This window comes from Panthera onca, chromosome C2 (assembly GCF_046562875.1).
Source record: "Panthera onca isolate mPanOnc1 chromosome C2, mPanOnc1 haplotype 2, whole genome shotgun sequence".
Taxonomy (NCBI): Eukaryota; Metazoa; Chordata; class Mammalia; order Carnivora; family Felidae; genus Panthera; species Panthera onca.
Window position 1 is genome coordinate 71,094,903 of NC_138347.1, and position 18,492 is coordinate 71,113,394.

At 39.3% G+C, this 18,492-nt stretch overlaps 1 protein-coding gene across 8 annotated transcripts in view; it reads right to left on the reverse strand.

Moving 5' to 3' along the window:
* LMLN (leishmanolysin like peptidase) overlaps nt 1-18,492 on the reverse strand; it is a 144,402-nt gene that overhangs the window by 93,345 nt on the left and 32,565 nt on the right. For all 8 annotated transcript variants that reach the window (XR_009612301.2, XR_013557942.1, XR_013557943.1 and 5 more), the window contains exons 9-11: nt 15,779-15,896; nt 14,073-14,180; nt 10,260-10,336 (exon numbers count right to left, since the gene is read on the reverse strand). Coding sequence is in view for 5 of the 8 variants with exons in the window: in XM_078453079.2 (XP_078309205.1) it covers nt 10,260-10,336; nt 14,073-14,180; nt 15,779-15,896 (303 nt within the window). In the remaining 3 variants the exon portion in view is untranslated. The remainder of the gene's footprint in view (nt 1-10,259; nt 10,337-14,072; nt 14,181-15,778; nt 15,897-18,492) is intronic.

The following is an 18,492-nucleotide window of genomic DNA, read 5'->3' on the forward strand; positions in this document are numbered from 1 at the left end:
AATCACACCAAACCTCCTCTGTCCATGCTCTGTAAGCGGAACAACAAAGCCTAGATGACAGCACATCTGTTTGCAACATGGTGTACTGAATATTTTAAGCCCACTGTTGAGATTACTGTCCAGAAAAAAAAGATTCCTTTTAAAATATTACTGCTCATTGTCAATGCACCTGGTCACCCAAGAGCTCTGAGGGAAATGGATGAGATTCATGTTGTTTTCATACCTGCTAACACAGCATCCAATCCACAGCCCACAGAGCAAGGAGTAATTTTGACTTTCGAGTCTTATTATATAAGGAATATACCTAATAAGGCTATGGCTGCCATAGATAGTGATTCCTCTGATGGATCTGAGCAAAGTAAGTGAAAACCTTCTGGGAAGGGTTCACCATTCTAGACGCCATTAAGAAAATTTGTGAGTCATGGGAAGAGGTCAAAATAGCAACATCAACAGGAGTTTGGAAGAAGTTGATTCCAACCCTCATGGATGACTTTGAGGGCTCAAGATTCCAGTGCAGGAAGGAACTGCAGATGTGGTAGAAATAGCAAGAGAACCAGAATCAGAAGTGGAGCCTGAATATGGGACTGATTGCTGCAACCTCTTGATAAAACTTGAATGGATGACAAAGAAGTTGCTTCTTATGCATGAGCAAAGAGAGTGGCTCCCTGAGGTGGAAAGTACTCCTGGTGAAGATGCTGTGAAGATTGTTGAAATGACAGCAAAGGATTTAGAATATTACCTAAACTTAGTTGAGGAAGAGCAGATTGACTTCAATTCTGAAAGAAGTTCTACTTTGAGTAAAATGTTATCAAACAGTACTGCATTGCATGATGCTGAGAAATCATTCATTAAAGGAAGAGTTGAACAGTGTAACAAACTTCAATGTTTTCTTTTAAGAAATTGCTACAGCCACCCCAACCTTTAGCACCCACCACCCTTGTCAGCCAGCAGTCATCAACATCAATGAAAGACCTTCCATGAGCAAAAATGACTAGGACTTGAAGAAAGTTCAGTTCATGATTAGCATATTGGGCAATAAAGCTTTTTGTGTGTATTTGTTTTTTAGCAATAATGTATTTTTTTTAACTTTATTCATTTATTTTTGAGTCAAAAAGAGAGAGGGGGAGAGCATGAGTGGGAGAGAGACAGAGAGAGAGAGAGAGAGAATCCTAAACCAGCTCTGCCAGTGCAGAGCTGGACATGGGGCTTGAACCCACGAACTGTTAAGATCATGACCTGAGCCAAAACTCAGAGTCAGACACTTAACCAATTGAGCCACCCAGGTGCCCCAGCAATAAAGTATTTTTATTTTTATTTATTTTTTTAAGTTTACTTATTTATCTTGAGAAAGAGAGAGAGTGAGAGAGAAAGAGAGAAAGTGTGAGCAGGGTAGGGGCAGAGAGAAAGGGAGAATCCCAAGCAGACTCCGCACCCCTGTGCAGAGCCCAGTGGGGGGGCTTGAACCCATGAACTGTAAGATCATGACCTGAAGCTGAAGTCAGACGCTTAACCAAGTGAGCCACCCAGGCACCCCAATAAACTATTTTCAAATTACGGTATGTACATCGTGGGGTACCTGGTTGGCTCAGTGAGTAGAATAGAGTAGAGCATGCACTCTTGATCCTGGGGTGGCAAATTCAAGCCCCATGTTGAGTGTAGAGATAACTTTTAAAAAAACAAAAATGGTATGTACATTGTTTTTATTAGACATAATGCTACTGCACACTTAACAGAGTGTGGTATAGTATAAACATAACTTTTATATGTACTAGGAAACAAAAAAATTCATTTGACTTGCTTTATTGCAGTGGTCTGGAGCCAAACCTGATATTTCTCTAAGGCATACCTATACCTAATTTTAGAACATTTACATCACCCCTCAAAAACTATGTCCCTGAGGCATCTGGATGGCTCAGTTGGTTAAGCGTCCAACTCTTGATTTTGGCTCAGGTCAGGATGGATGTGAGAGGTGGGGAGAGGAAGTTTTTAAGGATGATTCCCAGGTTTCTGGATGGATAAATAAAAAAGTTTTCTACTGAAACAACTTAGCTAATCTACAGTGAAGTCTTATGGATAAAAATTAATTTCCATGTCTTTAACTTTAAATATTGCCAGATATTTAGAAACATCTAGCCCATTTTGTTATTGTGTTGCCCCAGAAAAAGGAAAAGTGCTATAAAATTTGCCAGTGCCACGATTTCATTAGTGACTCTCACACTCCACAGTGTTTGTGTAACCTATGAGTATCTTTTTTAATATATGAAATTTATTGTCAAATTGGTTTCCATACAACACCCAGTGCTCATCCCAAAAGATGCCCTCTTCAATACCCATCACCTACCCTCCTCTCCCTCCCATTCCCCATCAACCCTCAGTTTGTTCTCAGTTTTTAACAGTCTCTTATGCTTTGGCTCTCTCCCACTCTAACCTCTTTCTTTCTTTTTCCTTCCCCTCCCCCATGGGTTCCTGTTAAGTTTCTCAGGATCCACATAAGAGTGAAAACATATGGTATCTGTCTTTCTCTGTATGGCTTATTTCACTTAGCATCACACTCTCCAGTTCCATCCACGTTGCTACAAAGGGCCATATTTCATTCTTTCTCATTGCCACATAGTACTCCATTGTGTATATAAACCACAATTTCTTTATCCATTCATCAGTTGATGGACATTTAGGCTCTTTCCACAATTTGGCTATTGTTGAGAGTGTTGCTATAAACATTGGGGTACAAGTGCCCCTATGCACCAGTACTCCTGTATCCCTTGGGTAAATTCCTAGCAGTGTTACTGCTGGGTCATAGGGTAGGTCTATTTTTAATTTTTAGAGGAACCTCCACACTGTTTCCCAGAGTGGCTGTACCAGTTTGCATTCCCACCAACAGTGCAAGAGGGTTCCCGTTTCTCCACATCCTCTCCAGCATCTATAGTCTCCTGATTTGTTCATTTTGGCAACTCTGACTGGCGTGAGGTGATATCTGAGTGTGGTTTTGATTTGTATTTCCCTGATAAGGAGCGACGTTGAGCATCTTTTCATGTGCCTGTTGGCCATCCGGATGTCTTCTTTAGAGAAGTGTCTATTCATGTTTTCTCCCCATTTCTTCACTGGGTTATTTGTTTTTCGGGTGTGGAGTTTGGTGAGCTCTTTATATAGATTTGATACTAGCCCTTTGTCCGATATGTCATTTGCAAATATCTTTTCCCATTCCGTTGCTTGCCTTTTAGTTTTGTTGACTGTTTCCTTTGCTGTGCAGAAGCTTTTTATCTTGATGTGGTCCCAGTAGTTCATTTTTGCTTTTAATTTCCTTGCCTTTGGGGATGTGTCAAGTAAGATATTGCTGCGGCTGAGGTCAGAGAGGTCTTTTCCTGCTTTCTCCTCTAGGGTTTTGATGGTTTCCTGTCTCACATTCAGGTCCTTTACCCATTTTGAGTTTATTTTTGTGAATGGTGTGAGAAAGTGGTCTAGTTTCAACCTTCTGCATGTTGCTGTCCAGTTCTCCCAGCACCATTTGTTAAAGAGACTGTCTTTTTTCCATTGGATATTCTTTCCTGCTTTGTCAAAGATTAGTTGGCCATACTTTTGTGGGTCTAGTTCTGGGGTTTCTATTCTATTCCACTGGTCTATGTGTTTGTTTTTGTGCCAATACCATGCTGTCTTGATGATTACAGCTTTGTAGTAGAGGCTAAAGTCTGGGATTGTGATGCCTCCTGCTTTGGTCTTCTTCAAAATTACTTTGGCCATTCGGGGCCTTTTTGTGGTTCCATATGAATTTTAGGATTGCTTGTTCTAGCTTTGAGAAGAATGCTGGTGCAATTTTGATTGGGATTGCATTGAATGTGTAGATAGTTTTGGGTAGTATTGACATTTTGACAATATTTATTCTTCCAACCCATGAGCACGGAATGTTTTTCCATTTCTTTATATCTTCTTCAATTTCCTTCATAACCTTTTTATAGTTTTCAGCATACAGATCTTTTACATCTTTGGTTAGATTTATTCCTAGGTATTTTATGCTTCTTGGTGCAATTGTGAATGGGATCAGTTTATTTGTCTTTCTGTTGCTTCATTATTAGTGTATAAGAATGCAACTGATTTCTGTACATTGATTTTGCATCCTGCGACTTTGCTGAATTCATGTATCAGTTCTAGCAGACTTTTGGTGGAATCTATCGGATTTTCCATGTATAATATCATGTCATCTGCAAAAAGTGAAAGCTTGACTTCATCTTTGCCACTTTTGATGCCTTTGATTTCCTTTTGTTGTCTGATTGCTGATGCTAGCACTTCCAACACTGTGTTAAACAACAGCGGTGAGAGTGGACATCCCTGTCGTGTTCCTGATCTCAGGGGGAAAGCTCTCAGTTCTTCCCCACTGAGGATGGTATTAGCTGAGAGCTTTTCATAAATGGCTTCTATGATGTTTAAGTATGTTCCTTCTATCTCGACTTTCTCCAGGGCTTTTATTAAGAAAGGATGCTGAATTTTGTCAAATGCTTTTTTCTGCATCGATTGACAGCATCATATGGTTCTTATCTTTTCTTTCATTAATGTGATGTATCACGTTGATTGATTTGCGAATGTTGAACCAGCCCTGCATCCCAGGAATGAATCCCACTTGATCATGGTGAATAATTCTTTTTATAAGCTGTTGAATTCGATTTGCTAGTATCTTATTAAGAATTTTTGCATCCATATTCATCAGGGATATTGGCCTGTAGTTCTCTTTTTTTACTGGGTCTCTGTCTGGTTTAGGATCAAAGTAATACTGGCTTCATAGAATGAGTCTGGAAGTTTTCCTTCCCTTTCTATTTTTTGGAATAGCTTGAGAAGGATAGGTATTATCTCTGCTTTAAACGTCTGGTAGAACTCCCCTGGGAAGCCATCTGGTCCTGGACTCTTATTTGTTGGGAGATTTTTGATAACTGATTCAATTTCTTCGCTGGTTATGGGTCTGTTCAAGCTTTCTATTTCCTCCTGATTGAGTTTTGGAAGTGTGTGGGTGTTTAGGAATTTGTCCATTTCTTCCAGGTTGTCCAGTTTGTTGGCATATAGTTTTTCATAGTATTCCCTGATAATTGCTTGTATTTCTGAGGGATTGGTTGTAACAATTCTATTTTCATTCATGATTTTATCTATTTGGGTCATCTCCCTTTTCTTTTTGAGAAGCCTGGCTAGAGGTTTATCAATTTTGTTTATTTTTTCAAAAAACCAACTCTTGGTTTCATTGATCTGCTCTGCAGTTTTTTTAGATTCTATATTGTTTATTTCTGCTCTGATCTTTATTATTTCTCTTCTTCTGCTGGGTTTGGGGTGTCTTTGCTGCTCTGCTTCTATTTCCTTTAGGTGTGCTGTTACATTTTGTATTTGGGATTTTTCTTGTTTCTTGAGATAGGCCTGGATTGCAGTGTATTTTCCTCTCAGGGCTGCCTTCGCTGCATCCCAAAGCGTTTGGATTGTTGTATTTACATTTTCGTTTGTTTCCATATATTTTTTAATTTCTTCTCTGATTGCCTGGTTGACCCATTCATTCTTTAGTAGGATGTTCTTTAACCTCCATGTTTTTGGAGGTTTTCCAGACTTTTTCCTGTGGTTGATTTCAAGCTTCATAGCATTGTGGTCCGAAAGTATGCATGGTATGATCTCAATTCTTGTATACTTATGAAGGGCTGTTTTGTGACCCAGTATGTGATCTATCTTGGAGAATGTTCCATGTGCACTCGAGAATAAAGTATATTCTGTTGCTTTGGGAGGCAGAGTTCTAAATATATCTGTCAAGTCCATCTGATCCAATGTATCATTCAGGGCCCTTGTTTCTTTACTGACCATGTGTCTAGATGATCTATCCATTGTTGTAAGTGGGGTGTTAAAGTCCCCTGCAATTACCACATTCTTATCAATAAGGTTGCTTACGTTTGTGAGTCATTGTTTTATATATTTGGGGGCTCCTGTATTCGGCGCATAGACATTTATAATTGTTAACTCTTCCTGATGGATAGACCCTGTAATTATTATATAATGCCCTTCTTCATCTCTTGTTACAGCCTTTAATTTAAAGTCTAGTTTGTCTGATATAAGTATGGCTACTCCAGCTCTCTTTTGACTTCCAGTAGCATGAAAGATAGTTCTCCATCCCCTCCCTTTCAATCTGAAGGTGTCCTCAGGTCTGAAATGAGTCTCTTGTAGACAGCAAATAGATGGGTCTTGTTTTTTTTATCCATTCTGATACCCTAGGTCTTTTGGTTGGCGCATTTAGTCCATTTACATTCAGTGTGATGTCTGTAGGTTTCATGCTTGTAGCAATGTCTCTGGTACTTTGTCTCACAGGATCCCCCTTAGGATCTCTTGTAGGGCTGGTTTAGTGGTGATGAATTCCTTCAGTTTATGTTTGTTTGGGAAGACCTTTATCTCTCCTTCTATTCTAAATGACAGATTTGCTGGATAGAGGATTCTTGGCTGTATATTTTTTCTGTTCATCACATTGAAGATTTCCTGCCATTCCTTTCTGGCCTGCCAAGTTTCAGTAGAGAGATCCATCATGAGTCTTATTGGTCTCCCTTTATATGTTAGAGCACATTTATCCCTAGCTGCTTTCAGAATTTTCCTTGTATTTTGCCAGTTTCATTATGATATGTCGTGCAGAAGATGGATTCAAGTTACGTCTGAAGGGAGTTCTCTGTGCCTCTTGGATTTCAATGCCTTTTTCCTTCCCCAGATCAGGGAAGTTCTCAGCTATTATTTCTTCAAGTACACCTTCAGCACCTTTCCCTCTCTCTTCCTCCTCTGGAATACCAATTATGCGTAGATTATTTCTCTTTAGTGCATCACTTAGTTCTCTAATTTTCCCCTCATACTCCTGGATTTTTTTTATCTTTTTCTCAGCTTCTTCTTTTTCCATAATTTTATCTTCTAGTTCACCTATTCTCTCCTCTGCCTCTTTAATTCAAGCTTGGTCGTCTCCATTTTATTTTGCAGCTCATTAATAGGATTTTTTAGCTCCTCCTGGCTGTTCCTTAGTCCCTTGATCTCTGTAGCAATAGATTCTCTGCTGTCCTTTATACTGTTTTCAAGCCCAGCGATTAATTTTATGACTATTATTCTAAATTCACTTTCTGTTATATTGTTTAAATCATTTTTGATCAGTTTGTTAGCTGTCGTTATTTCCTGGAGGTTTTTTTGAGGGGAATTCTTCAGGTTCGTCCTTTTGGATAGTCCCTGGAGTGGTGCGGAACTGCGGAGCACTTCCCCTGTGCTGTCTTGAATAACTTGCGTTGGTGGGCGGGGCCGCAGTCAGACCTGATGTCTGCCGCCAGCCCACCGCTGGGGCCACAGTCAGACTGGTGTGTACCTCTCTTCCCTTCTCCTAGGGGTGGGATTCACTGTGGGGTGGCGTGGCCCCTCTGGGCTACTTGCACACTGCCAGGCTTGTGGTGCTGGGGATCTGGCATATTAGCTGGGGTGGATCGGCAAGGTACACAGGGGTGGGAGGGGCAGGCTCAGCTCGCTTTTCCTTGGGTGATCCACTTCGGGAGGGGCCCTGCGGCACCAGGAGGGAGTCAGACCTGCCACCAGAGGGATGGATCCTCAGAAGCACAACATTGGGTGTTTGCATGGTGCAAGCAAGTTCCCTGACAGGAACTGGTTCCCTTTGGGATTTTGGATGGGGGATGGGCGAGGGAGATGACGCTGGCGAGCGCCTTTGTTCCCCACCACGCTGCACTCTGTCATCCAGGGCTCAACAACTCTCCCTCCCGTTGTCCTCCAGGCTTCCGGCTCTCCAAGCAGAGCTGTTAACTTATAATCTTCCAGATGTTAAGCCCCGCTTGCTGTCAGAACACACTCCCTCCAGCCCCTCTGCTTTTGCCAGCCAGACTTGGGGGCTCTGCTTTGCTGGCGGGCTGCCCCTCCGCCCCGGCTCCCTCCCGCCAGTCCGTGTAGCGTGCACCACCTCGCTGCCCTTCCTACCCTCTTCCATGGGCCTCTCGTCTAATCTTGGCTCTGGAGAATCCGTTCTGCTAATCTTCTGGTGGTTTTCTGGGTTATTTAGGCAGGTGTGGGTGGAATCTAAGTGATCCGCAGGACGCGGTGAGCCCAACGTCCTCCTACTCCGCCATCTTCCCCTCACTGCAACCTTTGAGTATCTTAATGAAATTAGCATGTTTTATAAAAGGGCTATAAATAAATTGTTAAACAGAGCAACAGGACCACTTTTGCTGGCCGTTGCTTGCTCAAGGATAAATGGGAAAGAGTTATAATGGTACTAAAAGAAATCCAGTCTTTTCTTTTTTTTTTTTTTCCCAAAAATATTAATTTCCCAACTTGGCCCACTAAAAGCTAAGAGAAGCACCAATAACCTAGCAGCAAGGAACACAGTGCCTAGGTTGTGGTTTCTAAAAGCTATTCCCCATTAAATGGAACTAGTGCTCCTTGGAAGATTAGCTGATGCCCAAATCTAGGATAGGGTGTATGCTTATTAGCCTGGCACATCCTGCTATACAGAAAAAAGGAAGTAAGGAAGGAAGCTATCAAAAAGCAATGAGACTTGGGGCGCCTGGGTGGCTCGGTTAAGTGTTCAACTCTTGATTTCGGCTCAGGTCATAATGTCATGGGTCATGCAGGGATTGAGCCCTATGTCGGGCTCTGTGCTATTAGCATGTAGCCTGCTTGGGATTCTCTTTCTCTCTCTCTGCCCCTCCCTCATTTTGCTCTTTCTCACAATAAATAAAAATAAAACATAAAAAACAAAAAACAAAAAACCAACTAATGAATCTTGCCAAAAGGACTCAGGAACCCACAGAGACAAAGACTCCAACTGGAGTCATTTAAAAACAGTATTCCAAGGCACCTGGGTGGCTGAGTGGGTTGAGTGTCTGACTGCTGATTTCAGCTCAAGTCATGATCTCATACAGTTCAAGAGTTTGAGCCACAGTGGGGCTCTGCACTGACAGCATGAAGCCTGCTTGTGATTCTTTCTCTCCCTCTCTCTCTCTCTCTCTCTCTCTCTCTCTCTCTGCCCCTCCTCTACCCTTGTGCATGTGCTCTCTATCTCAAAATAAATAAACTTAAAAAAAAAATGATTTTCTCTCTCCCCCTCTGCCCCTCCCCTGCTTGTGTGCACACATGTGCTCTCTAATTAAAATTTTAAAATAGGAGCACCTGGGTGGCTCAGTTGGTTAAGGATCCGACTTTGGCTCAGGTTATGATCTCTCGGTTTGTGAGTTAGAGCCCCACATCAGGCTCTGTGCTGACAGCTCAGAGTCTGGAGCCTGCTTCAGACTCTGTCTCCCTCTCTCTCTGCCCCTCTCCTACTCATGCTCTCTCTCTCTCTCTCTCTCTCTCTCTCTCAAGAATAAACAAAAAATAATAAAAATAAAATAAAAAATAAAATAAAATACAGTATTCTACAGCTTTATCAGAAAGTTCTACTGCTTTTTTTTTTTTTTAAGTTTATTTATCTATTTTGAGAGAGAGAGAGAGAGAGAGAGAGAGAGAGAGAGGGAGGGAGGGAGGGAGGGAGAGTGTGTTTTTGGGCATGTGCCTGTGTGAGTTGTGTCCATGAACAGGGGAGGGGCAGAGAGAAAGGATCCCAAGCAAGCTCCACACTCAGCAGGGAGCCCAACAAGGAACTCCCTGAGAAGGACTCGATCCCACCACCCTGGGATCATGACCTGAGCTGAAATCAAGGGTTGGATGCTCAACTGACTGAGCTACCCAGGTGCCCTAGAAAGTTCTACTGCTTTAAATAAAAAACCAGGATTCTCGGGGTGCCTGGATGGCTCAGTCGATTAGGTGTCTGACTCTTGATTTCAGCTCAGGTCATGATCTCATGGTTTGTCGGATTGAGCCCCACTTCGGGCTCTGCTCTGACAACACCGAACCTGCCTGAGATTCTTTCTCACCCTCTCTCTTTGCCCCTTCCCAACTCTCGCACATGCACTTGTGTGCTCTCTCTCAAAATAAAGTTTAAAAACTAGGAATCTATACTTTATCAATTTCATTTATAATTTTAAAAACTTGTTCAGATTAGTCTTTCCTTTATATTAGCATGGCCTCTAAGTATTAGAAATAAATCTCATAATGCCTGGAATTCTGTTCTATTCGTTACTATACCTCAGGGCCCCATTTATTGAATGAATGAATGAATGGAATTGCTATAGGTAATGAGAACTAAATAAAATTCAAAGACTATTTTATTTTACTTCAATGTAAAATGTATTTTCTTAAGCTAATATTAATGTCATATAACATTCTTACAGCTGTCTTACCCAGTGTCCTCCATTAATGCCAGAGTGATTCGAGAGAAGACTCGGTTCTGGGTGTGAGAACCAGTCATTGCTTCATTCTGAAAATCAAAAGATTTTAAATTAGAAGGCCAGATGTCTTGAAACTCCCAATAATTTCCATGATTACTTTGACGTATATGTAAAATGTCTCAAGTGTGAGAGGCTCACTCATTCACTTCAAGTAGTGAAATAAATAAGCCTTCCTTAATTAATTTATTTATGTATCTATGTATCTATCTACCTATCTATCTATCTATCATGACAAGACTGAAGCTTAAAGCAAAATCTGCTTTCTGCCTTAAATGACTATATTATGTACAATTTCCCAGAAATGGCAGACAACCAGCATTTAGAACTCTGATGAATATGAAAATAACTATACATAAGCAGAAATGCTGTAAAAATATTATAATATCTAGACAAAGTAAAGTGAGTGGTTGAGACAGATGCCCACAGAATATTAGAGGGGGTGAATATTGACCTGAATTAAAAAAAAAAAAAAAAAAAAACGCTTTTATAACCTTCAAACTATGATCACAGAAATACACATCAATATATAAAACAAGTATCACAGAATCATAGGATCAAAGAAGTTGCATGAGGGACCTAAAATGCCATCAAAGTCTACTATCTACCCAGTGTTTTAATTCATATCATGTAATTCCTACAGCAGCTCTGATTATTCTTCAAATCCTTATGTTGAATACTGGATGGTCACCTCAAGTACTTTAATATCACTAAAAAAAATAGTTCAAGGATACAAAGTTGATTTCAGAGAAAGGCAACCATTAATGAAATTAATACTCTCACGTTTCTACTGCAAAAATAAATAAATTTTCATGTCTGGTCAATCTACAGTTTTCTTAAGAGAATCACTTGGGAAAATTGCTTAAGGAAAATAAAAGAACTAAAAGTCCCATGGGAGAAACAAGTGTAATGTGTCTTCCATAAGTTTCCATCACTATTATTTTGTGGTCACCTGGATAAGAATGGTCAGCAGAAGCATTAATTTCACTCCTTTGTAATTTTGCTAACTTGTATATAAGCTTAAAAAAATACACACACACACACACTCTCTCTCTCTCTCTCTCTCTGAGCTAGAAATTCCATTTCCAGGGATTTATCTTTCTCTTTTTTAAAAAATTTTTTAATGTTTATTTTTGGGACAGAGAGAGACAGAGCACAAGCAGGCGAGGGGCAGACAGGGAGGGAGACACAGAATCTGAAGCAGGCTCCAGCCTCTGAGCTGTCAGCACAGAGCCTGACATGGGGCTCAAACTCACGAACCACAGGATCATGACCTGAGCCAAGGTTGGACACTTAACAAATTGAGTCACCCAGGCACCCCTATCTTTTCTATTTCTATGTAAATACATCTGACCTTGAGTTAACTTCCTAGTTCTGCTCTCCTAGAAACCTAAAAAAGGTGGAATGTCAACCGTGTCACCAGGCAACAGTGGTGTGATGCCTCAGGACATCAGAGTAAATGATGGACTTGGTAAATGAACATGAATACCTGTTGGTAAGCCATAGCCTGGAACATCCCCATGTGCACAGATTCTTATGGGGATGTCACAGAGATCTAGAAGTTATGTCTATGGAACTGTTAAAAATAAATATATTAGTCTTTATTTGAGACATAGTACTTCTAAGCCAGGCTGGTTCTTGCACCCCCCCCCCCCCCCCCTTTTATGGCCTTCTGCTCCTATATTTGAGCTGGAGTGCAGAGAGAGAGAGGCATGAATGACAGCCCCTAGACTGTTGTGTGGAGCATGAAAAAAATGCCTGACTTCTACCATGCTGGCATGCTGTGTCTTGTATCTTTCCAAGTAAATGTTTTTTCAATGACGCTTGTTAGGTCTTGTGAGTCTGAAGGCATGTTTAGTTGAACCTAAGAATACCCACTGAAATGCCACTCCTGAAAGATATCACAGATATAAATAAAGTGCTCATCACAACATTTTTAAAATAATAAATTTTAAAGTGGCTGGCTGGCTCATGGTAGAATGTGTGACTCTTGATCTGGGCATTATAAGTTCAAGCCCCACGTTGGATGCAGAGATTACTTAAAAATAAAATCTTGGGGCGCCTGGGTGGCGCAGTCGGTTAAGCGTCCGACTTCAGCCAGGTCACGATCTCGCGGTCCGTGAGTTCGAGCCCCGCGTCAGGCTCTGGGCTGACGGCTCGGAGCCTGGAGCCTGTTTCCGATTCTGTGTCTCCCTCTCTCTCTGCCCCTCCCCCGTTCATGCTCTGTCTCTCTCTGTCCCAAAAATAAATAAAAAACGTTGAAAAAAAAAAAAAATTTAAAAAAAAAATAAAATCTTAAGACATAAATAAAATAAAAAATTTAAAACACAGTTGTTCATTAACACAGGACTGTTGTTACATTCATATAATGAATCATGTTGGTTTATAATGACTTATCCCTGGGTTTTAATATTTTGTGCAACGGAGCAACAGCAGCTAAATATAAAGTATACTGTGACAGCTGAAGATAGCAACAGAGGAATGCTGTGCATGATACCCATTTACTCCATGTTCTTCTACTTGGTTCAATATGGCCAGAGGCTCTTAGAAGTGCTTATTGCATGATTCTAATTTTGTACATTTTGCTCTTGTCCCCATTACTCAATTTAGTCTCTGTTCCAACTACCATTGCTTTTTGTTGTTGTTTAAGGTAAAGAAATATTAGAGTAAATAAAGGAGTTTATTTACTGGAAATATGTTTAAAATTGAGCTAGCACTTTATTGTGACTTACTGCTTTTGTTAGTGGCATGGTATTTGTTTTTCCCATGAGTCTTATTTTTAGTGTTCAATTTTAAAGAGCCTTTTTAGGAAAGCATACACTGCCATTACATCAGGAGCACCTGTACTGCTTGGAAAAATGTCTAAGATATATTATGAAGTGGAAAATTGTTCATTAACATATGAATTCATTTAATGAAAAACCTGTGTGTTAGTGTGTGCATCTCTACATATACATAACATTTCTTGAAGCATATTCAAAAAAACTTAAATAGTGATTACATCTAGGGGCACCTGGGTGGCTCAACTGGTTGAGCATCAGACTTCAGCTCAGGTCATGATCTTGTGGTTCATGAGTTCAAGCCCTACATCGGGCTCGCTGCTGTCAGTGCAGAGCCTGCTTTGGATCCTCTATCTCCCTCTCTCTGCCCCTCTCTCACCTGTACGATCTCAAAAATAAATAAACATTAAAAAAAAAATAGTGATTACATCTAAAAAGCGGGTCTGGAGAGCTGAAGGGGAAAAGAAACTTTAAGTTACCAAATGTTTTTAGGTTTACATAGAGTTCACCTAATGGAAAAGAAAGGGAAATTGAAAAGAGGGGGAGGATTTATTTTAGTGGCTGCCTATCAAACACTGGAGTTTTAAAAAGAGGCAAGGAGTTAACCAAACAAAACAAAAACAACCCAAGGAGGTCAGTTAACGCTCATTCTAGCTCACTACTGATTGGAACTTATTAATGAGAAACTGCTTGTTAAGAGAAAAAAGGGGCAACTGGGGGGCTCAGTCAGTTAAGGGACCGACACCTGATTTTGGCTCAGTTCATGATCTCACAGTTTGTGATATCTGGCCCCAAGATGGGCTCTGCACTGACAGTGCAGAGCCTGCTTGGAATTCTCTCTCTCCCTCTCTCTTTGCACCACCCCAGGTTGCATGTGCACGCTCTCTTTCTCAAAAATAAAACATAAACTTAAAAAAATTACTTTTATTAAAAAAGAATTTCTTTCATTAAAGAAAAAACGCCTAGTAAAATTTTAAAATAAACTGACCTCTAATAACCGCTTTTCCCAATGGTTGAGCTCAGTGCCCATGCCACCTTGATTTTCGAGTTCCATTCCCTCCAGAATTGGACAGTTAAAATGTTTTCGCGCTTCATCCTAAGAATCAGAAAAAAAAATAATAAACCCTACAAAAGTACAATATAATAACGGCAGAGTCTATAACATAGATATGGTAAAGTAGCCATTAAAGAATTACTTTGGTGAGAAGTGAAAACATCTTTTAAAAATATGGTTTTTAATGTAATTAAATATATTTTGATACTATTACATTCCTCTGCTAGTAAATTCTCTTAACATTTTTTCCTCTGTTTGAAGATTTTGTCACATACATTTCAAAAAAACTATAGACTAACACGATTGCCATTTATAACTATTATGTCAACAATGTTTTCAATGAAGGGATCAACTGCTCTTATTATAGATATAGTCTTGGAAGAAAAATAAGTTCTTCATTAAAATACAATTTTGCTCATTTGGTTTTTCCTATCCTTTAGTTAGAAATTTCCAGTGACAGGAGGGGTGCCCTGAGTGGCTCAGTCGGTTGGGTGTCCGACTTTGGTTCAGGTCATCATCTCTCCATTCGTGAGTTTGAGCCCCACATCAGGCTCTGTGCTGACAGCTGAGAGCCTGGAACCTGCTTTGGAGTGTCTCCCTCTCTCTCTGCCCCTGCCCCACTCACACTCTGTCTCTGTCTCTCAAAAATGAATAAACGCTCAAAAAAAAATTTTTTTTTTTTAAAGAAATTTTCAATGATAGGAAATATCCCAAGAACAGTGCAAAAATCCACAAGGCAGGGGCACCTGGCTGGCTCAGTCAGTACAGCATGCAACTTTTGATCCTAGGATTGTGAATTTACGTTGGGGGTAGTTTATTTAAAAAATAAGAGGGTGGAATGGTTAATTTTATTAATTAAATGGTTAATTTAATAATAATTAAATGGTAAATTAGTTAGTGGTTAATTTTATTAACCATTGGCTTGGCTAGGCCACAGTGCCCAGATATTTGATCAAACATTATTCTGAATGTTTCAGTAAGGGTGTTTTGGGGTAAGATTAATAATTAAATTAGTAGACTTGAAGTAAAGCAGATTACCCTCCATAATACAGACAGGCCTCATCCAATCAGTTGAAGGCCTTAATAGAACAAAGACTGACTTTTCCTGAGCAGGAAGGAATTCTGCCAGCTTATTGCCCTTGGACTCAAAATGCAACTCTTCCCTGAGTGTCCAGCCTGCTAGCCTACTCCATCAGAGTTTGGAATCTCCAAACCTCCACAATTGCACGAGCCATTTCTTTCAAATAAATTTTCTTCTCTCTCTCTCATTTCTAGCCCTATTTATTGGGCAACACATTTTGTTGGCTCTATTTCTTTGGACAACCTTGACTATTATGGACTAGTATTGAAATGATCAGCAATTATACAAATAGTACCAGTCATCCTAAGAGGTATCATAGTAGAGGGACATTGGCTTAAAGCAGTAAGTAGAATGGAGCCATGAGAGTTATTGACAAATTTCCATTTCTTCAGATTTCTCTTGGCTTGTAGCTTTACTGTACTGCCTTTATATTAGTTTCCTTATTATAGGCTCTGAAATTTACTTTTAAGTTCTTTAGCAATAATGATTAGTAGAGAAAAGACCATAAGAAATGAAAAGAGTAGATGGTTCATGAAACATGAAGTTGGGTAATACATACGACAACACGAGGTGTTACTAGAAGATACACAGTGTGAGGAACTATCTTATTATCTCGAACATTCCATAATCTCTCCACCTTTCGAACTACTTTATCACTCCATTGATATAATCCAAGACTGCAATTAAAGAATAAAAGACAGTCATTTTGCAAATTCATCACAGCTTTAAATAGTGAAAGTATTTATGAACATCAATATGCAATTAAGATATTTGAGTTTACTATATACCAAATACTGCAACATACATGACAACATTTTCTAATCTTTTCAACAACCTGATGAGATTATCATCAATATTGTGCAGATAGAGATGGAAGGGTAGATAGAGGAAATAACTTCTCAAGTTCACAAAGCTAATACTTTGCTCAGATGATGATGAATTACTCCCTTTTAACACAAATTTTGGATAAAACAAAAGCAAGTCCAGAGACATATCCAAGCACATAAGGAAACTTAATAACAACAAAAAACAGCATTTTAAAAAAATGGCATTTTAATTTAGTGGGAAAGTACAATTTATTTATTAACTGTGATGTAACACTGGTTATCCATCTAGAAAAAAGTTAAATCCCTATTTCATCCCATATACAGAAATAAATTCCGAGAAGATGTCAGCAAAGATGGCAGACCTCTGAAAATTCTCTGTTCTTGAAAGCAGTGAGAAAAGTGGCAAAATGCCTAATCAACTTTTCAGAACTTTGGAAATTAACAAGGGCTTTCAGCAATCCAGGAAGCATTAAAAGAAAAAAAAGGATAGGAGTGCCTGGGAGGCTCAGTCAGTCAAGTGTCCGACTCTTGATTTCAGCTCAAGTCATGATCATGAGATCGAGCCCCTCACTGCTAGTGTGGAGCCTGCTTGGGATTCTCTCTCTCCCTCTCTCTCTCTGCCCCTCCCCTGCTCTTGCATACACACTTTCTCTCAAAATAAACAACAAAAAAATTGTTTAAAAAATAGATAAATCTCAGTAAGAACTGCAAGCTTTGTGGCATTTTCCCATGCCTTGGCAGCCCTGAAAACTAACAGCCCGCAATCACAGTAAAAACCAGCAAACTTGGCAGCCACTATAGAGGTGGTAGAATGGGGGTGACTGGAAGAACACATTAAAAACAGCCCCCATAATCCAACTCTATCTACAAGAAACACAGTTCAGACTCAAGGACACACATAGGTTGAATGTAAAAGAATTAAACAGATAATACCATGCAAACAGTACTCAAATGAGAGCTGGAACGACTACACCAGTATCAGACAAAATAGACCTTAAAACAAAAGTTGTTAGTAGAAATAAAGAGGGACGTTCTATAATGATGAAAAGGTCAATCCACCCAGAAGATACAATAGTTATAAACATATATATACCTCACAAAAGAACCCCAAAATACATGAAGCAAAAATAAATTCCAAATGAATAAAAGCTATGAATGTAAAAAATTGAAATAATTTACTAGAAGACAGGAGAATATTTTTATAATCATTGGAGGGAAGGAATTTCTCAAGCAACAGAAGAAAAAATAGATGACTTTAATGATATAAAAATTTTAAATTTTTCTATGAAAAAAATATTATAACAAAATAAGATAACTAAGTGGGACAAATATTTGCAACGAACATGAAAAAGGATTACTATCCCCCAATTATAAAGTACTCTTACAAAATCACTAGAAAAGGAAAAATAACCCAGGACTGGACAAAAGATATAAATAGGCTGTATACAAGTACAGAGGAAATTCAAATGGCTGAAACCTCAGTAGTAGTCCTAGAAGTATAAGATACCATCTTTTACTCTCAGATTGGCCTTAAAAAAAAAAAAAAAAAATCTATAATATCCACTACTGGTAAGCATTTATATATCATTGGTGGGATATAATGACATCATTTATAATGGACATTAATTTTGATTTTTCCCCATAATCCATATCATTTTTTTCTGGCTTTTTTTCCCCCTAGATTACCTCAATCATCAACCCTATGAATCTCTCATTTTCACCAATAAAACAGAATAGAAAGAGGCTATATTTTCCCACTATTATTTTACGGAAATTTTAAACATACAAAATGTTGACAAAACTGCAAAGAGCACAGCTGCAGATCTAATAACCTTCACTTCGATTCTGCAATTAACATTTTGTTTTATTTGTGTGTGTGTATGTGTGTGTGTGTGTATGTTGCCATATATCTGTTCATCTATCTATGACTTGAAGATGCTATTTTTAATTCTTTTGATCTTCCTCCATAGCAAAGTAATGTTTAAACATCCATAGTGATCAAAGCCAGCAAGAAAACAGCTTTTACCTTATTAATAACTCCAAATATTCTCTTCATCATCTACATTTCAAGACAAATAGTTTCTCCAAATAAATAGGTTAGGGACAAATCCAACTCTTCATGTGTCTATCAACTGAATTTCCTATCATTCTATTATCTCCATTCATACTGTAAGATTTGCTGCTTTTGAGGAATATCCTGAATACAAGAAAGTACTGCAAATTATGAGCTTAACAATAGTTCTTTTTTAATATTTATTTATTTACTGAGGGGGAAGAGGGGAAGAGAGAGGGAGAGGGAGGGAGGGGGAGAGAGCAGGACCATGAGTGGGGAAGGAAGAGAGAGGGAGAGAGAGAATCCCAAGCAGGTCCCACACTCAGCACAGAGCCCAACATGGGGCTCAATCTCACAACTGTGAGATCATGACCTCAGCCGAAATCAAGAGTT